The 23153-nt window shown below is 36.4% G+C and overlaps 1 protein-coding gene across 4 annotated transcripts in view; it reads right to left on the bottom strand.

Moving 5' to 3' along the window:
• PTPRZ1 (protein tyrosine phosphatase receptor type Z1) overlaps positions 1 to 23153 on the bottom strand; it is a 193547-nt gene that overhangs the window by 9176 nt on the left and 161218 nt on the right. For 2 of the 4 annotated variants that reach the window (XM_055283810.2, XM_055283812.2), the window contains exons 15-25: positions 22709 to 22794; positions 20170 to 20190; positions 19907 to 20003; positions 16520 to 16602; positions 14323 to 14457; positions 13624 to 13758; positions 12275 to 12438; positions 10508 to 10643; positions 8685 to 8831; positions 1672 to 1765; positions 1268 to 1341 (exon numbers count right to left, since the gene is read on the bottom strand). In XM_055283810.2, the coding sequence (XP_055139785.1) occupies positions 1268 to 1341; positions 1672 to 1765; positions 8685 to 8831; positions 10508 to 10643; positions 12275 to 12438; positions 13624 to 13758; positions 14323 to 14457; positions 16520 to 16602; positions 19907 to 20003; positions 20170 to 20190; positions 22709 to 22794 (1172 nt within the window). The remainder of the gene's footprint in view (positions 1 to 1267; positions 1342 to 1671; positions 1766 to 8684; positions 8832 to 10507; positions 10644 to 12274; positions 12439 to 13623; positions 13759 to 14322; positions 14458 to 16519; positions 16603 to 19906; positions 20004 to 20169; positions 20191 to 22708; positions 22795 to 23153) is intronic. The other 2 variants (XM_055283811.2, XM_055283813.2) reach the window with 1 other exon arrangement.

Genomic DNA, 23153 nt, shown 5'->3' with positions numbered 1-23153 from the left:
CTGGACCTGATAAAGGCACTGATTCATGGGTCCTTTTCTCTCTTTCCCTGCTTGCTCTGCCTAAGCTCTATGCATGTGGCCTCCAGTGCCATGAACTCCTCAGGGTCCATAAATACTAAAAACTCTAAACTTTCACACTGTGCTTTTGTCATTGAAGACTTCAGGTGAGACTGCTCAACGGAACCCATGCAGGTGAATCCCATATTGGTGCTCTTTCGTCTGGGCCTCTGGTGGTCACTGAGGATGGTAGCTATCAGCTAAGCTGATAGAGAAACGAACAGTTTCATTAAAAACACACCTCTAGCTGTAGACTTACCAAACTGCTTTGTGGATACTGTCTCTTACTCCACAGAGAGTGGAAATCTATAGGAGAGTTTACATTTCCCACTTTGGTGTCCAGACACCTTGGTTGCCTCTACAAGGGAGGAACCAGGGAGACACCTTGCATATTTTGCTACAGATACCTAGAAGCTAGAGCTTTTGGATTAATTGTGATATTTATACTGTCACTGAAGTCCTGGCTCTTCTAGCCCCTTCTGCTTTCAGATCCCATTCCTATTACCCAGTGGCTCATTTGAAATGTGAATGTATTTAGATGCCACTACCACACATCCCTGTGTTTCCTGCATAGATATTCCTTCATATTTTCTTTGCTGGATAAATAGAACAGAGGTTTTGGAATAAGAATTAGGAGCTTTTCATCAGAAGCCAAGCTCTGTGACTGATTGACCTTAAATGTTAATGAAGGTCACACAACAGCTACTAAAACATTCATCCCTCACACAAAAGATGTAAATGCAGAAGAAAAGCATTGTATCTTTAGAAATCCAGGTCCTAAAATGAGCCCTGTTTGCAGGGTAAGAATCATGCTGCAAACCTGGAGTAGTGATGTCAGTGAGGTTAGGCTTTGCTGAAGCCAGTGAATCCTGAGTTTACTCAGGGGTTCTGCCTTAGTGAAGGAAATAAAGCCTTTTAGATAAGCAGGTGTAAGTTTTTTTACACCTAGTCATCAGCCCTGAATGGTGAGTTTGTGTTCTTGCATTTACTAATTGGTCTTGCTTGAGGTTTCTTCAGTCCCAGCACACATAAAAGCATGCTGTTATTACAATTGTTGCTGTGGACTGTGGGCTTGCAGTCAACAGATTTAACTTAAATTTACCACTCATGTTGCCCATGCCTGTAGTCTTTGCTTCTGGCAGCCCATTCTGGTTTTGATCCCTGTAACACAAGCTGGCAGACAGTCTCCTCAGTGACTTCTCTGACTTACCATGATATAGGAGGCATTGATGTAGTCTGTGCCTTCTCCACTGAGGGATGAAATGCCAACCCTTGATCTTTCCACTGGAACACAGAACATTCATTGTAAAACAAAACAAAACAACCCATGCTCACAGCACTGTACCATCTTTTCCCCATGCCAGATGTAAAATACAGCTGCATTTTTCAAGTTGAAGCATCTCTGATCCGTAAGCTAATTTTTCTATATATTTTGCATATTTAGATAAGACTTCAAGGATTTATGAGTCCTTTGGAATACTTACATATTGGACAAAATTAAAAACATCTGAATGTGCTCCATTTGCTCCAAAGGTATACACATATTGCCAAATTTCCTACAAGGCTCTTATCATTTTAAAAAAGTTGTTTTTTTTAAGGATCAACACAACTTACCAGGGATGATAGAAGAAGTTCGATTCTTTTCCCTGTTGCATTGCTTTAGGGCTGTAGAATAGTCACTCTGCTGTATATTTGACTGACTCAGGAGCTGGGCAAGAAAGTAAAAAAATATATAGGTTATTTCATTTAAGTCCCCCAAATACACACACACACACACACACACACACCAATCAAGATAAGATAATGACTAAAAATATATATGAAATATTTTCCAATAAGTCCTTGAATTTAACCTTGTTTTAGTGAACTTCCTGGAGCTTCTGTGTTTTACACCAGGGGAATTAGAAGAAGCAAAGAAATCTCTAGTAATTCTTTTAGCATTGAGAGAATCTTCTTCATGGCTTCCACTATAGATGTGCAACCTCCATTTCCTCTATTTAAATCTCACACAGATGTTTGGAGGTAAATTACATCGTGTGTGTATATACATATATATATATGTATATAATTCAATTTTATTTATTCCTTCTAACTGTTACTGCTCCATTACATGAATAATCTACATTCTGTTTATCTACTCCTCAACTAGTCAATGTTTGGGTATTTGCAGTGTTTTGCAATTGTATAGCTTTATAGCTCTGAGCATCTCCTGTATGTCTCTTAATGTGCACATGTGTGACGGTTTCCATAAAGCATTAGAAGTATTCAGTTATTCAGTGTTTAATTTTTGACAGTCGGATAAATGAAAAATAGCATATCATGGTTTTGATTTGCATTGTCTTAATTTCTGTGAAATTGTGAATTTTGGTGCTCATTAGTCATTAAGATCTCTTCTTTGATGATTGCCTTTTCATATTTTTACTTCATTGCCACTTATTAATTTGTAGGGGGTTCTTGCTGTCTTGAGTGTAAATCTATAGTGTGCAAAAAGTTGGAAACATCTTCAGTTTCTTTAATCACACAGAGATTTACAGCCAATTTATTTTTCTTATTTAATAGTTTTCTGCAAATTATCGTTTTATGTAAGAAGTCCTTCTCTATCCTGAAGTTATTAAGAAATACTTTCCAATACATGCCCTGCCATGCGTTTTCCTCCCCTCCCCTCCTCTCCTTTCCCCTCCCTTCCTCTCCGTTTCCCTCCCCTCCCCTCCCATCCCCTTGCCTCCCCTCCCCTCCCACCCCCTTCCTTCCCCTCCTCTTCTCTTCTTTTTTGAGACAGGTGTCCACTCTGTCACCCAGGCTGGAGTGCATGCAGCTTCAACCTCCTGTGCCCATGAGTTCCTCCTGCCTCAGCCTCCCGAGTGGCTGGCACTACAGGCATGCACCACCACACCTGGCTAATTTTGGTATTTTTTGTAGAGAAGGGGTTTCACCATATTACCCAGGCTGGTCTCGAACTCCTGGGCTCAAGCAATCCCCCTGCCTTGGCCTCTCAAAGTATTGGGATTACTGGTGTGAGCTACTGTGCCCAACCCAATATTTTCTTTTCTAAAATGATCTTACAATATTTATAAAGGTTTGCTTTCACCTTTAGGCGTTAATCCATCTTGAATACATTTTAGTGTTTGAGGAGTGGTAGAGAAACAATGTTACTTTTTTTGACATGAAAATTTTCCCGATGTTATTTATAGATTAGTCTGCTGTTTCTTCACTGATATGTAATGTTATCTTGACCACATAACAGATTTCCTCAAATGCATCATTCCTCTGCTAGATTCCTCCGTTTTCCAATACTATTATATCACATCATACGTTTTCCATATACAGTACAACAGAATTCTTCTATTATTATTTCCTTTTCAGTATGGGTGAGATATGTTGGCTCTTTAATTTTCCATGCTAAATTAAAATCTGTTCTACAGTTTTCATGAAAAATCCTGCTGTAAATTCGATTGATACTGCATTGACTTCTATAATCAATGTAAGGAGAAGCAATATCTTAATATTTCCATGTATCAACAATTTTATTTGGGCCTAATTTTATGCTCTTCAATTCACTTTTATAAATTTCTCTATATATTTACTGCACATTTTGTTAAGTGTCTTTTTTGAGATGATGAAGTTTTTGCTACTGTTTTGTTACTGTTTTTGTTAATGATTGGGTTCTTTTTTGTTCTAATACATTTTCTAATCACTCAAAGCTAACAAATAACAATGCTATTGATTTTTATGTATGTTTATTAAACTCTAATTAAAGATAATTATTTTCTCTTTTGTTTCTCTTGATATTCTTTGAAGGTAGTTATATTACCTATCTGCAAATCCTTTTCTACCTTTATACATCTATCTAGTTTAATTCTATTTCCAGAATAATGTTGAACAGTAGTGCCAATAATTGCCACTCCTTATCTTTTCTTGAATCTACTATGAGCATTTCCAATTTTAATTTTTATGTATGATGTTTATTGCGGTTTTATGATAGATACTTTCTGGAAGGCTAAGAAAGCTTTCTTCTATTTCTGGTTTACTAAGAGTTTTTTTTTTTTAAATGAACAATATAGAATTTGATTGACTACTTTTCCTGTATTAATTGACAGGGTCATAATATTCCTGTATGTAAATCTATTCATATTTTCCAGTGTTAAACCATCATTTCATTTTTGGAATAAACTCTATAAACTCTACTTGCTCATGATATTAAAGAAATACACAGCTGGATTTGAGTTGCTGATATTTTAGATAAGATTATTGATACTGGCCTATAAGTGTCTTATTCTGTCTTTGTTCAGTTTTGGTATCAAAGTTATATTTGTCCAGTAAAATAGCTGGGTTAGTTTTCCACCTGGATTTTTTATGCTAACATTTGGAATTTTCTGTTCCTTAAAAACTGGTGAAATGTGACATTAAATTCTTTTGGGCCTGGTTATATTTTGAAGGTGGGATTTTAGGCAGCTGATTTGATTTCCTTAATGGCTATTGGCCTAGTTAAATTTTCTATATATTTTTAGTGTATTTTCATTATATTTTTCCTTTAAAAATTCTTTTTATTTTTCATTTCTTTGGGTACATAAAAGGTGTAATATTTATGGAAAACATCAGCTATCTGATACAGGCATACAATGCATAATAATCACAGGAGGGTAAATGCGGCAAACATCACCTCAAGCATTTAACCTTTCTTTGTGTTACAAACAATCCATTGATATGCTTTTAGTTATTTTAGAACATACAATAAATTATTCATTTCATATAGGTTTTCAAATGTATTGTCACAAATATGTTCAAAGTATGTTTTTGTCTTTAAAAATATTTCTAAATTATATCTCTTTTTTTATCTCAATATTATTTACTCACATTCTTTTCTCCGTTCATCAATCTGGACACAGGTTTGTCTATTTTAATAGTCTTTTGATAGAACCTGCATTAGGTTTTGTTAAATCTTTATTTAATCATTTTAATTTTCTATTTAATTTTTAAAACTTTTAAAATGTTATGTAGTGCTTCTTTTGACCTTTAATTCTAAAGATTTTATAATTTCCTCTTAAATATGTATATTATTTAAAAGGGTATTTTTAATGCCCAAATATCAAAATTTTTATGGAAACTTTTCATTGTCAATTTCCAATTTTTACTGTATTACATTCTGAGAAAATGACTGATATGATATAGATTCCTTAAAATTATCTCCCTTTTCCCTCTGCATCTATTAACAGTTTTATTTTAGAGTATGTATGCAATAGGCCAGGCGCAGTGGCTCATGGCTGTAATTCCAGCACTTTGTGAGGCCACAGCAGGCAGATCGCTTGAGCTCAGGAGTTCGAAACCATCTGGGCAACATGGCAAAACCCCATCTCTACAAAAAACATTTAAAAAATTAGCCAGGCGTGGTTGTGTACACTTGATATGCTCCTAGCCACTCAGGAGGCTGAGGTAGGAGGATCACTTAAGCCAGGGAGAGGAAGGTTGCAGTGAGCTGAGATTGTGCCCCTGCACTCCAGCCTGGGTGACAGAGTGAGACCCTGTCTCAAAAAAAAAAAAAAAGGAATATATGTACAACACACCACACCACACACACACACACACACACATGCACGCACACTCACCTACTCTTCACAGAGAATAGAAACCACAGAGTACTTCCTTAGCCTCCAGCCTTACAGCCTATACATGTACTACCATAAACATGCACATAGGTTTTACTGCTTTTGAACACTAATTCCTTTACCTGTGTCCTGAATCCTGCCTCTTTGTACCACTCAGGGTCTCTGTACACTCCAATTATCTCCCTTCCCATTAGTTTTTAAAGAAGCTCTCATGTCTCATATTAAAACATAAGCAAAGAAACCCCAAATAAACACCCCCCAAATCTTACTAACTCAAAGTTTTCTTATAGTTATCTTAATCATTCTGTCCAGAGTAAACAATTTTTAAGAGTTATGTAATTGTCATTAATTCCTCAGATCCATTTACTCCTTCACTCCCTCTAATCTGGCGTCAATGCTATCCTTTCCAAATAGCTCTTAGACAAAGGTCATCAATGACTTATGTCTAAATCCAATGGCCTCCTCCATTCCCAACATACTTGATTTGTCATTAGCACTTGCCATCTCTGTTCACTTCCTCTTTCAAGAAACATTATTTACTTTGGATCCTAGTATATCCCGCTGTCCCAAATTTTCTCCTACCTTCTGATGTCACTTCCCCCCTTTCCTTTGTGGGCTGGCCATTCATTGGTTAATTAAAATCTTTTCTTAAGTAATCCTTTCTAACCTTTCTTAGACATTTCATTTTTAATTGGCTATCTTATCCAATTCCAAGGCTTCAAGGAACCATCTCTAAGCTGATCACTCCCAAATCCATTTTTTCAGGCCAGACCTCTCTTATGCTTCAGACTCAGTATCCAACTGCCAAATATACATGTTTATTGGGACATCTCCCAAGAACCTAAAAATAAGGTAGATTTGGAAATATCTCACCGTCTTCTCCCTCACCACACCTCTCAAGCATCTACCACCTCCTCTTCCTGAATTTTCAATCATGGTGAATGACATCACTACTTTCCCAGTGCCCAAGCAGAATCTGAGTAGTTATGCTTGTGTCTTTTCTCTCCTCTCTCTCTCTGCAATGTCCAATGAATCACCAAATCCTGTGTTCAACTCTTAAATATATCTTACGCAGTTCTCTTCTGGTAAGTTGCATCCTTACCTGTACTCCTACAGCATCCTGTTTTACCTCTATAATGGCATTTTTCACACTATTTTGTTTATCTGTTTCTTTCTTTTTTCTTTTTTTTGGGGACAAGGTCTCACTCTATCTCCCAGACTGGAGTGCAGTGGCACAATCATAGCTCACTGTAATCTTGAACTTCTGAGCTGAGGCAATTCTCTCACCTCAGCCTCTGGAGTAGCTAGGACTACAGGCTCATGCCACCCACCCAGCTAATTTTTTTATAGAGACAGGGTCTTGCTCTGTTGCCCAAGCTCGTCTCAAATTCTTGACCATGGTCTCCCAAAACAGAGGAATTACAGGTGTGAGCCACTGCACCTGGCCTGTTTGTGTTTTCTTACCTGTATCTTCTATTAGACTGCAGGCACCATAAGACTAGGAGCTGGGTGTGCTTTATTTATTTTACAAATTCATGTTTGCATCCTAATAACACAAAAGCCTGGCATCTGGCAGATGTCTGATAACTACTTGTTGAATAAACAGATATTCAACTTATTTCAAGGAAATTTTCTGCAGACAAACTTGAATAGATATCTTTTTTATGGGATGGTACACACACATACGTACAAATACATTTCCCTATTTATGATGTTAACAGGAAAGAGAGTAAAATATCTCTCTTTTCAATTGAATTCTGACCTTATAGTTAATATTTTCATTTTGATCCTGGATTATTTAGCTTACCATATCAATTTTTTTATGCAACTACACAGGGGTAAATAATATTTAAATGACAGTTTTGTTGAAATGGGTAATATTGTGTGTGTGTGTGTTTGTGTGTGTGTGTAATTTATTTAGGGAAAGGATATCCTTACAACTTAATTACATTTTAACATTTCTTTATTATCTGAAACCCAACTGCATACTCTTTTCCCCCCTAAGGCATTCCTTTATGACTGAGATAAGCTTGGCTGAGTAAAATATGTATGACTTTCTGACAACAGGTTCTAAACTCAGTATTGACCCCAATCTTTCTTTTACACCTCCAAAGGCACACTGTGCAGTAATTTAAAAGGCAAACAGCCCAAAGGAATTCATGGTGGCTAACATCCTATGCTGTAGACTGGGGAACAAAGCAGGAGAAATAAGTGAAATCTCAACATTTGTTAACTCTCCTGGGTTTTTCTAAGGTCTTCCAAATTTTCCCTAGATATTCATTCTTCAAAATTTGGCCCTATTTCTCCAGGAACTCTGAGAAGCAAGCGGATAGCACAGGAACAATGTGGAGAGAAATAATATAGCCCCCATTCCTGTGGAAAGCTACGATTCTGCAAATGCTTTCGTCTCAGCTGGCAGGTCCAGTAACACCTGCTTTCTGAATTCTTTGCCTACTGATTTCTGAAAGTCAGAGAGCTGGTATTGTGGGAAGTACAATATGGACAAAACATGCTCTTGTCTCTGGCTTATGGCCTTGAGACAGTGTGAGGGGGAGAAACTGGGGGTGAAGAAGCTATTATTCCAGTGTGTACTACTCTGGTCCAGGGGTTTCAAGTGAGACACAGATTTTTCCAAAGAGTATCAGGAACAGCCTGAGCCACAGCACTCATGTTTAAGTGGTCTGATTTTTTTTTTCAAAGTAGAAAGAGCACTTATATAGTCTGTTTTACAAGTTCTTTCTGTTCATTCTGTTATGCTCTGTGCCCCTCTTTTCTCCACAAAGTTTGCATTTATAAAAGTTAGTTTAAGGTTTCTGAGAACTTTTCCTCTTGCTACTCAGAATTATGTTTCTCCTTGAAATTTACCATGTGGCACTGTAGCCCACAGTAAGGAACAATGATGGCTCAAATACAAAGTCATTGTACCCACACTGCCCACTAAACATGACCCTGTCAACTCAAATAAGAAGATGCAGGGACATTCAGTTCTGTAGTGACACCCAAGAGGCTTCCAAGAGGACTCACCTGGAATTGTTTCTCTAGCTTTGTTTTGCCTGTTGGTCCAGGAATGAGGAGTGCATTAACATAGGCATGAATATGACTGTCCAGCACCTCAGTTTCTTTACTAAGTATGGCCTCAACCAGTGTATCATGAATGAAGACATATTGCTCCTGGCAAAACAATGATAATAAGAAACATTACTTCAAGTTTTCCTCGTATGTATCTACCTACAAACATAGTATTTTCCGTTGACAGACAAGGAGAGTTTTACAGAATGGGGGAAAACCCACAAAAGATTGCTTACTAAACCTGGAAGGAAGTCAGACAGAGGAAAGGAAGTGGTCACAGAAGAAAGAACCTCTTCTCATTCCTTACCTTTTCATTTATTATGTATTGTTGGCAATACACAATAGGGTAGGAGGCAGGAAGAGTTAGCAAGGCAAAGGAATGTCCTCTCTGCCTATCCTTCCAACTTGACACCTCTACACTTCATGAGAGGGCTTTCTTGACTTCTACACTTCTGGTGGGCCTACCCCTTCTGGCAATGCCAACTCTCCTTTTGGCTTGTCATATATAATTTAACTCAATTTTATATATAGTTGTTAATAGTTCTCTGATATTTCACATACGGGATTCTTCCTTGGTCTTATATGACCAGAATGTTATTTTTTAATGTTTATTTAAAGTTCAGTGGTACATGTGCAGGTTTGTTACACAGGTCAACTTGTGTCATGGGGGTTGGTTGTACAGATTATTTCATCACCCAGGTATTAAGGCTCATACCCATTAGTCCATTTGTTATTTTTCCTGATTCTCTCCCTCCTCCCATCCTCCACCCTCTGAAAGGCCCCAGTGTGTGTTGTTCCCCTCTATGTCTCCATGTGTTCTCATCATTTAGCTCCCATTTATAAGTGAGAACATGTGGTATTTGGTTTTCTGTTCTTGGGTAAGTTTGCTCAGGATAATAGATGGAAGGAAGTTTGGTATGGTTTCGTTTTGAAGCCCACTCAGCCATGTGTTTCTGATTGCTTTCAAGCTGCCATTCATAGGTTTCCACTTAAGTTCATTTTTATTTAGAAACAGTGAATGTAAAATGCAGATTTGCTGACACTGCTCTGTCACTTACAGGTAAACTATATGGGCTTAAAACGGACATAATTTAAGCATAATTTATATTTTTAAATAATGAATCCATTCATCCACTATGTGTATGAAGACCTTGAGATTTTTGTTAGCAAGGATGTGTGTGGATCACTCTACTTAGACATTTGCTGTATCTTCTCTGTGACCAGCATTTTAAAGGATATTCCCTATTTGGGGTCACAACACAGATAACATTTATCTGGCTCATTCATGACATAGCTGCAGTTACTGGTGTCATGGGTTGAATGGTGTCCCCCCACAAAGATATATTAAAGCTCTAACCGCCTGATAACTCAGAGTGTGATTTTATTTGTAGAAAAGTTTGTTACAAATGTAATCAGTTAAGATGAGATCAACTGGAGAAGGAGGATAACTGGTATGCTTATAAGAGGAGGAAAATTTGGATACAGACACAGACACAGAGGGAAACAGCCAAGTGAAGGCTGAGACTGGAGTTGTGCTGCCACAAGCCAAGCAATGCATGGGGCTACCAGGAGATGAAAGAGGCAAGGAAGAATCTTCTAGAGGCTTCTGGAAGGGCATGGGCCTGCAGACATCAGAACTATGAGACAATAAACTTCTGTTGTTCTAACCCACCCAGTTTGTATTACTTTGTTTTGCAGTCCTAGGAGATGAATACACCTACATTTTAGTGACATTTCCATACCTTAGATGAATAAAGTCATCTTTTTAAAAATCATACCTCAGTTTGTACCAAATAATTTCTTTGTGAACGGATGTGTTTTAAGAAGCCAAATATGTTGACAGTTCCTTCGTGTTGAATCTGCTGCAACATACTGTCTAGCACAATATATGTGCCTGTTCTTCCAACTCCAGCACTGAAGAGAAGACCAAGAAATTAATATTTCAATGTTAAGCATAAAATAAATTTGAAAAATAGATTACTACTGGTTGTCATGTTGATTAAAATAACTTCCTTCTTCAAGCAAGTGAGCCACACAATAAATTTGGCAATTCAATATTGTAAACAGTTTAGTAGTTAAGCATAATGCTTTAAACAACAAATTTAGAAGTACCCTTTCTAATGTTTTGTTATGTGTCTAATTGCAAAACAACCTCACTATTTCTGTTGGAGATTTTAAAACTTTTAAAAACCATATTTACTATTCATTGTATATTGTAAGATGAAAATATTATGTATCAGAGTGTGGCAAATAGACATTTAATCTGACAAAAATGAAAGCTTTAGCTTCACCAAATTCTGAAAAGAAAAGGTCCCTAGGTCTATGTTTCCAGGTAGACATGTTTGTAAAGGTTTCTGCATTAATGGGAAAAAGAATTTGATAAAGCTTTCTGCTGAAAATATCATTTCAGTGAGATTGTGAGGAATAAAGCATGACTTCAGTTATTTCTAAAGGGCCATTATCTATCGACTTCTTCAAAGCCTCTAGCAGAGGGACAGAATTCACAGACAGGGATTCTTTTCAAATGTTCTGACAAGTATGAAGTGCTAGAGTGGAAAATTAGCACCTGCTCTGCACAATAGCCTGGTCCTTCTCCGTCTGCTAGGAAACAATCCCTGACCTTCAGCACTATTTTTCTTGCATCTTCCTGTTTTCCTCAGTTTATAATCAGGCTAACAGATTAAAAAACCTCAAGATGGGTCTCTCAAATTTAACTCCTGAGATGGTAATTAGAATGTGTTAGATAAGCTATATATCAAAGGCAAACACTTGCTTCTCTAAGAACACACTGCTTTGATAACAATACTTCACATAGAAACAAATTTGATTTTTGTGATCACAAGGCTTGGTACACAGTCAGCACTCAATAAATATTAACTGCTATTATTATTTTAACTAAAAACATTAAATAAGGATGTTTAACATATTTTTCCTCTTTCACTGAAACATCATTATTTCTATTTATCAACCTAGTCTTAGAAATTAAAAAATCTTGGCAACAATGAATTGACAATACATTCAATGTAATGTATTAAAACTCAAGAAAATGAAAAAGGGATTCTGGTACCAAAATGTTTAAAAACAACTTAAATATATTTTGCCAAATTTCTCACAATCTATGCGCTTTGGCTTCTGTGATGCAAACCTAGCATAATAATTCTTAAACAGACTTTTAACTCCTAGGGACAGGGGTTGTAGTTCCAGCTACATTATCCCATGGTGTTGTATGTTGAGGTAAATATTTGTTTAACAACAAAAACATTGTTCCACCTGCCTCAAATAGTTAATAAGCTGAAATGCAATTGAACAGTCAAATAAAATAATCAATATCAAAAAATGTGTGGTGCTTAGAGATATTCAGCAATCCAGTTCTGAGTCTGGCATGTTCATTTCCTAGTGATCAATACTTATGAAAATGAACATATAATTTCATCACCCTCACTTCAAGAAATCATTCCCATTTTGGCAAAAGCTTTGTTCCATTGATCTCCTTTTTGCAAGTATAGGCAATTCTATGGGTTTAGAGGCACATCTCTGAGACTCACCTGCAGTGGACGACAACAGGCCCCACTGCATGGCGCTTGGCATAGGCTGCCTTTCTCACAAAGGTCAGCACCGGCAGGGAGTACTCTGGTACTCCCATGTCAGGCCACTGCGTGTAGTGATACTGTGTGACCACACGTCCACTGGGTCTTCCTTTCTGGGAGCCCTGGAAAAGTTCAGACAGTTAATAACAGTCAAACACACACCCACCCACACACACACACACACAGTTCTTAAACAGCAAGTCAGGAGTCATAGTTTGATTTGATGTTGAGGGTCCATAATGAATGAAAAAAAGTAGAGTGTCATTGTGATGGTTAGTTTTGTGTCCACTTGGCTATACTATGGTGGCCCATTGTTTGGTCAACACTAGTCACACAAAATGTTGCTGTAAAGCTATTTTTTTTAGACGTGATTAACATGTAAGTCAGTAGACTTTGAATAAAGCAAATCATAGTCCATAATGTGGGTGAGCTCCATTCAACCACTTGAAGGCTGTAAGAACAAAGACTGATAGGATAGGTTACCTGAAGAAGAAAGAATTCTTCTCAACAGTGCAACGTAAAGATCCTACCAGAATTTCTAGGCTGCCAGCCTGTCCTACAGATTTAAGATTTGCTAATGCCCATGATCATGTGAGTCAATTGTTAAAAATATAAATCTCTCTATCTCTCTACTCTGTTGGTTCTGTTTCTTTGAAGAACCTGAGTAATACATTATTCTTCGTGTTTTCTTTCTTTTTCTTGTTTCACTCTCCACTCTTTGTATTTGAATGCTGGGATTGTGTCAGGGCCATCCTATGCAGTTGCCACACAAGGTAGGAATTTCTGTTCATGCATCACATTCACTTTAAACATCAGCAACAAAACCAGTGTGGCTCCAAAGCCACAGCAGTCATCTAGAGACTTGAAAGAAACCTTTAGGACTGACAGCAGCTGTGATAAGAATTCTTTTTTTTTTTTGACAGAGTCTCACTCTGTTGCCCAGGCTGGAGTGCAGTGGCATGATCTCAGCTCACTGCAACCTCTGCCTCCTGGGTACACGCGATTCCTGTGCTTCAGCCTCCCAAGTGTGCACCACCACACTCAGCAAATTTTTGCATTTTTAGTAGAGACGGGGTTTCGTCATGTTGGCCAGGCTAGTCTCGACCTCCTGACCTCAAGTAATTCACCCACCTTGGCCCCCCGATGTCCTGGGATTACAGGCGTAAGCCATGCACCTGGACTGTTATAAGAATTTTTAATGTCTTTAGTTATATACTTTTTACCCTTTCTTGGTTCTATCGCTTATTCACTTAAAAAATGACCAAATGCATTGTTCACTTGATTATGTCCATCATTTGTTGATTCACCTTTTTTATTTTTGTGTTTCTTAGAGTAAAATTCCTCACAGTATAATAGGCAAGCACTTGCACACTCTTCTGAGTGACCAGAAAGTTCCCATACTCCTCACTCCCATCGGCAGGCCAGTACTGATCACATTTTCTCTGCAAAAGAAAATGTAGATGTTACTTCCGTATTTCAAATGCTCCATGTAAAAGTCATTCCCTGAAATCAGTAAAGGTCTGAGATGGTGACAGGAATGGACTCCTTCATTCTTCTAAATGTGTTATTTTCTTTATAAGTGACTGAAATTAGTTGTGGAGGAGGCTAGGGATAGAATCTGAGAGCTGAACAAGACTGAGATGAGGTAGCCTAAATTTTTCCCTTTCAGATAAGGCGAGTGAGTCAGAAGATTCAGGTTACAGAGCCAAGACTAAAATCCATGTCCTGTGAATTAAAATCGATTTCACTCTACATTGCTTTTCAGTGAGTCCTATTTACTTCTCTCACAGTATGAAGAATGCATTTAAAAGGCAGATAGCCTGACTCGTAATGAAACTTTTTGACTAACAGTATTAACAGTTTCCCTTTAGCTGTCATATTTACTAAAAAAGAATCCCAAATAACTTTCAAAACTTTGGCTCCTTCCTAATGCTGACTCTATTAAAACTAATTTAAAGTACCTCTAATTACTTTTTTGGGGATGACATAACAGATTATCTACATACCCTTCCTTTCTCCACGAGGTTTGTTATCATGACAATAACTTCCACGTTATGTTCCCATATCATTCTCCAGAAATCTTCAGCTGTGGATTTCAGTGGGCCTTGGGCAGCAATATAAGCTTTTGGTCTGTTGTAGCCCTGAAGAATTAAATGACAAATGTTTTCTACTAACTGATTTATACGTCACTGTACAATACCTAAGTTTTTAAGGTCAGCATACTTTTCATAAAAGAAAACCATAAAAAATAAACTTGCAAAGTTGGAGAAATTTGACGGTACTAACTAAGATAGCTGCTCTTGGTTAGAAAATACTCTTGGTTAGGAAGCAGAAGGATCCCTATCATTTCTGTAAAAAAAAAAAAAAGAATAGCTCTCTTTGCTTTGACACAACTCTAATTCTGTGCATTTGTATTCCAAGTGTATTTAATCCATTTGCAGTCTACTTGCTATGCTTAAAATCAAGTCTTTAATAGCACTACTTTGAAATGTATTTTAGGCAATGGGCTCAGATGTCTACAACAGCTAAAAAAGCATCTGGAATGTAACCTCCTTACTCTACTTCAAGGTACTGAGAAGTGCTAATCATTATTAGCAATTCGTCACTGTGTCCGATTTTGTAAAAGATGTTTTATGAGCAGAATATGGATTGGCTGTTTTCCCACCCAAATCTCATCTTAAATTGTAGTTTCCATAATTTCTGTGTGTCGTGGGAGGAACCAGGTGGAAATAATTGAGTCATGAGGGTGATTTCCCCCACGCTGTTCTCGCGAGAGTGAGTAAGTTCTCACGAGATCTGATGGTTTTAAAAGGGGATTTCCTCCTTACTGGGCATTCATTCTCTCTCCGGCTACTCTGTGAAAAGGTGCCTTTCACCATGACTGTAAGTTTCCTGAGACCTCCTTAGCCATGCAGAACTATGAGTCAATTAAACCTCTTTTCTTTATAAATTACCCAGTCTGGGGTATTCCTTCATAGCAGTGTCCTTCATAGACTAATACATAAACTGAACTTTAATCTTTCATCTATGCAAAATGGAAGCATCAACCCTGATGTGGAGATGAGGAACCTAAATCTCGACGAGTTAAGTGGCTTTCCAAAGTCCCATAGCTAGCCAGTGGCAGAGATGGGATTCAAAATCAGTTCTAACTCCAGATCTCATGTTCATTCTGACATGCATATTTCCTCCTCAGGAAGCATGAGATGGTTGCCTGTAACAAACCCACTCTATACTTATGTACTCATTTATTTGAATTCAGTGTTCCACACAGTATTAACCTGAAGCCAGCTAGACTGAGAGGTGCACCTTAGGGAAATAATTGAGTTCTGCTGACATTCAGGTGATCACAGTGAAAAACCAATTAAGTTAGTGAGTGGTCTACAGTCTCTGGAGAGTCCCAGTAAGTTCCACAAAGCTGGGTATCCTGAGGAATACCCAAAATTATAAAGGTTGATAACTGGATTAATAATCATGTTTGCCTTTTAATCAGTTCTACTATGGACAATTTTTGTTCATCTGCTAAATGCACATCCTTGTGCCAGGAGCTATGGGAAACTTAAAATAAGCATTGGCTCTGCCCTTCACAATTTTTTTTTTTTTTTTTTTTTTTTTGAGACGGAGTCTCGCTCTGTCGCCCAGGCTGGAGTGCAGTGGCGCGATCTCGGCTCACTGCAAGCTCCGCCTCCCGGGTTCACGCCATTCTCCTGCCTCAGCCTCTCCGAGTAGCTGGGACTACAGGCGCACGCCGCAACACCCGGCTAATTTTTTTTGTATTTTTAGTAGAGACGGGGTTTCACCGTGTTAGCCAGGATGGTCTCATCTCCTGACCTCGTGATCCGCCTGCCTCAGCCTGCCAAAGTTCTGGGATTACAGGCGTGAGCCACCGCGCCCGTCCCTGCCCTTCACATTTAAAGAGTTAGAAACCTATCTGAATCTACCTATTCTACCCTGAAGGTACACTCCCATCATAAATTCCTTTCCTCACTCAGGAGATAAACCAAGTAAAATAGCTTGAGTGTCATTAAATATGAAAATTTTTAGTCAGAGGCTCTCTTAAAAATTATTTACTGTTAATTTACCATTTTTATTCTCTATCAAATAACATGACATTAAGCACTAGTATATGTATGCATGTCTGGCATTATGGTATAATAATTCAGTCTAATACAATTTCTATAGAATTTTCAATTAAAACATGCTTACATCAACATAATTGGCATTGATATAATCAGTCAGTTTGCCATCTTTTTCAGCAAGCTGTGCAAGCTTAACCCTGCTATGATCATCTGTAATATAAAGAGAATATATTTCATTGTAGCACAGACTACTTTTCAGCATAAAGATCATTCATATTTGCATAATAATTTATTTCATACAATTAAAATCAACACAAGCAATATTAGGCTTTTTGGGGATACAGAGACAACAAAGATAACAAAGACAAATATTACAAAAATCTCCACCCTCAGAAACATTTCTAAGGTAATAGGTGAAACTAGGGTATATACACAGGTGTCAAGTGAGAGGCGCAATGCAGTAGGGGATATAAAAACAGAAATCGTTTTGGTTTGAGATAAAAGTTTCTATAGAGGTTGACATCTGAAGTTGATCTTTTAAATGGAATTTTAAGGTTGGTTACAAGGGCTGTGAACAGTGGAGAGCTTCTCAAAGAGATGGAAACGTGATGGGTCGGGGAGCTCACAAAGCTAGGGAAGGATGAACAGGAGGCTGATGAAGGAAGAAGAGATAGAGAAGAAAGCCAAAGGTTCCCTAGGAAGTTTCTGTGAATGGTTACAGCAAACAGCTCTTTCAGGAGGAGCCTCAAAGAGAAACTGCTTCAAAAGGAGGCGGGAGAACAGCTGCTCAAGCACAGAGGAGGGAGATAGCACACTGCCAGTGAAAATAGGATGGATGCAAAATCTGGTAAATGATATAAGGTATAACTATGGTAATTCAAAGTATGATTACAGGAGTTTGAGATTAAATTCAGTTCTACAGAAAACCTACTTATTTGGAGAAGATACATATGAGAAATAAAGTATTACTTGAAGGAAACATGGGAGTTTCACTCAGAAGATTATTCTTTTCAAGGATGAAGAAGTGAATACAGACCAAACCAAAACAAGTTAAAAAGATACTCTGGGATATGAATACTTCTGTGATGGTAACAGGTCACACCAATACAGGAATGTATGTGCAAATAGACGTATGGCAACTGACAGATGGGTCTCAATATCAGGGTGACCTATTTTTGTAGTTTGGTTTTAATAGTTTTAGAATTTCTGGATTGTTTTTATCTCTAAAATTGGACAATTTCCTATCTTGCCTGGTTGTTTCAGGGATTAAATGAAATAACTTATTTACAGTGCCAGCCACATAGTAGGTGTTCATCAGATGTTAATCTCTGTCTCCTGCTTAATTAGCTGATGGGTATGTTCTATTTAGCTTGAAGAGGAAAGTCTAATAATTTTATCTCAAGAAGCAAATGAGTTTCATGTGTAGCCAGGATAGATGCAGTTCTGGAAGACAAACATAAAGCCCTCTACTAAAAAATAAAAATTAGCGTAAACTCTGTGGAAGGAAAGGCAACTATACAAACTACATAAGAGATCATGACAGTAACAGGGAGAAGAGCGCAGCTCCATTGGCTTTCAGAACTAGAATGAAACCAGAATTTAAATCATCTCGTTGGTAATACCATGCTCCTATGAAGCCAGGAAAGGCCACGCCACTGAATATATAGAAAGGGTATGAGTAGAATATTTATTTGTTTGTTTGTTTGTTTTTGGAGTGGGGAGGGAACATGAAGATGAATTTTAGGAGATGAATGGGAATATAAACAAAAATAACAGGGAACAAAGGCAACCAGAAGTGCTATAAGAAGACAGAAGAAAGACAATAATTTCATAGAGAAATATTAGGTAAAATTGAACTAATGAAAAAAGCCAGATAGCTGCTCATTGAGGAGAAAGGGAGAGAGAACGGCTAAGAAAACAAAGAGAAAGAAAGAATTAAAAGAAAGAATCCAATTAAGTCTTTCTAAGACCCCAGGAAGAATGCCAAGAAAGGGAGGAAACAGGTAAAGGTAGAAGAAAAAAAGAGAAAGTTTAAAGAAAATGTCATTCGGTTAGTAAATTCACATAAGAGTAAGCAAATCCTAGGTGAAAATAGGACCAAGTCGTATAAATGATGACAAAAGCCACAAAGGGAGATGTACAGTCCATGAAAGAAAGAACAAAAGAAAGAATTGGATTAAAATTCTAAGTTTGTTTTGTTTAAATGAAACAGATGTTATTAATTGCAGAAGGTATTTAAGTCAGAGTGATATAATGCTACATATTATCTAACACAAGTCTTATTATTCCCTGATAAAAAGGCTCCCAAACAGCCACACTAAGGTCAGCTCTCAGATGACTTCAGGACACTTTTTTTTATTTTTTTAATTTTTTTAATTTTTAATTTTTATTTTATTTTTATTATACTTTAGGTTTTAGGGTACATGTGCACAATTTGCAGGTTTGTTACATATGTATCTATGTGCCATGTTGATTTCCTGCACCCATTAACTCGTCATTTAGCATTAGGTATATCTCCTAATGCTGTCCCTCCCCCCTCCCCTCTCCCCCACAACAGTGCCCGGAGTGTGATGTTCCCCTTCCTGTGTCCATGAGTTCTCACTGTTCATGGAAGAACATTCCATGCTTATGGGTTGGAAGAATCAATATCGTGAAAATGGCCATACTGCCCAAGGTAATTTATAGGTTCAATGCCATCCCCATCAAGCTACCAATGACTTTCTTCACAGAATTGGAAAAAACTACTTTAAAATTCATATGGAACCAAAAAAGAGCCCGCATCGCCAAGTCAATCCTAAGCCAAAAGAACAAAGCTGGAGGCATCACACTACCTGACTTCAAACTATACTACAAGGCTACAGTAACCAAAACAGCATGGTACTGCTACCACAACAAAGACATAGATCAATGGAACAGAACAGAGCCCTCAGAAATGATGCCGCATATCTACAACTATCTGATCTTTGACAAACCTGACAAAAACAAGAAATGGGGAAAAGATTCCCTATTTAATAAATGGTGCTGGGAAAACTGGCTAGCCATATGTAGAAAGCTGAAACTGGATCCCTTCCTTACACCTTATACAAAAATTAATTCAAGATGGATTAAAGACTTAAATGTTAGACCTAAAACCATTAAAATCCTACAAGAAAACCTAGGCAATACCATTCAGGACATAGGCGTGAGCAAGGACTTCATGCCTAAAACACCAAAAGCAATGGCAACAAAACCCAAAATTGATGAATGGGATCTAATTAAATTAAAGAGCTTCTGCACAGCAAAAGAAACTACCATCAGAGTGAACAGGCAACCTACAGAATGGGAGAAAATTTTTGCAACCTACTCATCTGACAAAGGGCTAATATCCAGAATCTACAATGAACTCAAACAAATTTACAAGAAAAAAACAAACAACCCCATCAAAAAGTGGGCAAAGGACATGATCAGGACACTTTTAAAAGGCACCAAAATGGCAATGATATTGAAGAAAGAGCTGACTTAAGAATATACTTACAGGCAACGATATTTATGTATCGATTCTTGTGCTTGTTGTCTGGGTGGTTTGAGCTGTCTGCTGTAATACCTAAGTCAACAGTACAGCTCTGCACTTCCTGTAAAAAATTATATGTAAATTATTTTAACACACGTTCTTCCAAACAACGTGCCTTAAAATATAATAACGAAGACAAAACAAACAAAATAATCTATCAAATGAAATTTTTTAAATGTTACAACTACTTCTTGGCTAAAAGAAAATGCAGTGAAATAATGCCTTACCTGGTAAAACTCTTTCAGTGTCTAATGAGGGAATGAATGCCAAAAAAGTAAAGAAATCAAATTCCACAGCACACGACAAATGAGAAAAAAAAGTGTTCATATTAGGTTTACAATGGAAAACTATGATCATGCAATAAATACATTTGTCAAATACTAACACGACAGAATGTTTCAAACAGTTGCATGCAAATCAAAATGTCTAATAATTTGGAACTTTAAAATTATGTAAAAGAAAAAATAACACTTTTAAAAGGAGATAGTGATGTCATAATATGATGATTTTAAAAATGCAGATGAGAGGAGCCACATATTCCATGATACATTTTGTCATATTAGTCAGATTGGCTAATATCCAAGTTTTATTTTATTTGACCATAGTAGCACTATTTGAAACTCTGAATTAGTGATACGCTTTTTTGTTTTTATTTTCTGGGGGGTTACTTTTAAAAAGTAAACAGCTTCCTATTAGGTGGTTTGTAACAGATTTAAGGCTGTCAAAACATTAATCATTTCCTAAAAATTTTAAAAATCATACACACTACATCATTTTGAAACAAAATTTAGATAGCATAACACTCCGAACATTTAATTAGTAGACCTCTTTTTGTTTAAACTTCAGTAAATACAGAAAATTTATTTCTGCCTTTTATTAAAAATGAGTTAATATGCTTTCAGAAATATTTTCTAACTAAATATATGTTTAGAATTTATAATTATTTAGTATTATATAATAAAATAAAAGCCTTATAATTTCTGAGAAAGTAGATAATCAAAATAAAAATCTGATTCATCAGCAAATGGCCCAGTCTCTCTTCACATAACGTTTTAACTTCTTTTGCAGCAAGTCATTCTGAACAACTAAAAGCAATTTGATGTATGAACCACTTAAAAGGTATAACACTATTAGTTACTAAGCTAGTTATTCAGTTAATGAAAAATTTTCTTGAATCAGGCAGTAAGTTAAAAGAGATGGAATTAAGAAAAAACTTTAAAAGTGAAAACATGAAGTTATTTTATTAATTTTTTTGGACTGCTTAATAATATTCAAAATGATTTTATAGTTATGAAAACCATGAATTTGCATATGTTGTCAGTGACTTATATTATAAATTGTCTATTTTGTCTTATTTTGTTGGATGTTAGCCTGATAATTTCTATCAGTTAACACTGAAATTAACATTGAGTTAACACTATAGCATGCGTAACCTCTAGCCTATCAAAATAAGAAAAAATAATTTGATGTTTTAGACATGTAATTCTTTATATTATTCCACCCTACTTAGTACTGCCTCACACTGCTTTCTTATTCAATGTAGCTATGATTTAGATTTCTTTTAGAATTAAATAAATTGGCTTCTATTATTTTTAAATTAGTAAAAACATATCATACCTCTCTTTGTTTTGATTTCTTAAAGCTTTCTAATCTATAACATTTTGCCTCCCTAAATAAATAATGATGGGTGTGAGTCCTGGGAAGCAATTTCTGGGTGCAGTGGGGAAAGAAAATCAGGAGAGTGGATTTTGTGATTAGGCTCACAGCTCAAAGTACTTCAAAGAGGGAGGTCCGCAGAGCCACTGGGGTTAGGGGAGAGGGAAGCAAAAATGCAATATGAAGCTGTCTAGTGGGGAATAGCCAGAGGGGAGGCTGAAGACTGCTTTCCTGCTTACAGCTACAGTGGAAAGGACATGAGTTTTTAAATCACAGACTTAGGTTTGATTATTTATCAGCTGTTGATTAAATTCTATGAAGTTTGATTTCATCAATAATATGGATAGAAATAATAACAAGTAATTCCCAGAGATGGGTGAAAGTTGAATGTGAAAGCACGTAGTCCAGTGACATATAAGAAGGTGTTCACAAAGGGTAGCTTTTATTTTTTGTGGTTTTTATTGTCACCTTTGTGCTTATAGCTCTCTGTTTTGAAAAATCTGCTTAGCTGATAGTTCAGTGGGCCATGATAAATTTGCAGTAAATTTCTCTGCCCTTCTATCTAAGAGTATTTTAACAGAATATCATTGGAAAAACTTACTGATTTTGAAGTTCAAATGTTTTTTTAGAAACGCATATTTTCTTGAAAAGAAGATACATTTTTACCTGGTATAATGTAAGTGTTATCTAAATGCTTTTGCATTAACACTGGTGTACAAACCACGTTAAGAATTTTTATGTAATTTGGCTGGAAATCATTAAATTTAGTAGTTTAGTATAATTTATATAATTTAGAAAATTAAAAAGAATCACTGTTATTAATTCAGATTTTTAAAAAGAATATTAAAGATTTGTACTTTATGGAAGAAAATGAACAATGTTTTTTATGTTTCCACCAGTACAACTTGGCTTTTAAAATAGAAAACCAATTTTCTAAATTATATGGTAACTATAACACATCTCCTAAACACATATGTAATTATGCAACTCATATTTTTACTAGAAGTGCAAATGGTTTCAGTGTCTTTAGGTCAAGAAATAGCCTATTGCTGAATCTTTTAAATTTTACTATTTTCTATATTATTTAAAGTAGACGTATTAAAATCATACCTCAAATTCTTCAGTAAACCCACTACTTGCATGTAAGTCTGCAACATGCTTTGGAAAGTGCTTTATTGGAATTGCCCCAACATCATCTACGTGAATAAAAAAATTGTGTTAGAAAGCATAATTTAACAGAAATAAACGTACCTATCATTTATAAAGTAGCTTCTGAAACAACTTCAAAGTTCAATTATTTATATAATTCTAACTAAATCTCAGCATTCAATTGTTAAGCAACAATTACCAATTTTCTCTACATTTATTATCAATCAAAACCTGTATTTCAGAAATGCGATTTGTTCAGCAATCTCTTTTCCGTCTATACTTAAAGATAAAATCATTTATTTTGAATGTTAATTTATAAATACCACCATAGCCTCACTCCTTATCAGTGGACTGCATCTTTTGATGGACAACTTTCTTTAACATGCCTGGATGTTGCATGTAAATT

Source organism: Symphalangus syndactylus, chromosome 6 (assembly GCF_028878055.3).
Source record: "Symphalangus syndactylus isolate Jambi chromosome 6, NHGRI_mSymSyn1-v2.1_pri, whole genome shotgun sequence".
NCBI classification, from domain to species: domain Eukaryota; kingdom Metazoa; phylum Chordata; class Mammalia; order Primates; family Hylobatidae; genus Symphalangus; species Symphalangus syndactylus.
The sequence above is the reverse complement of the archived record's forward strand: the minus strand, read 5'-3'. Positions and strand labels throughout refer to the sequence as shown.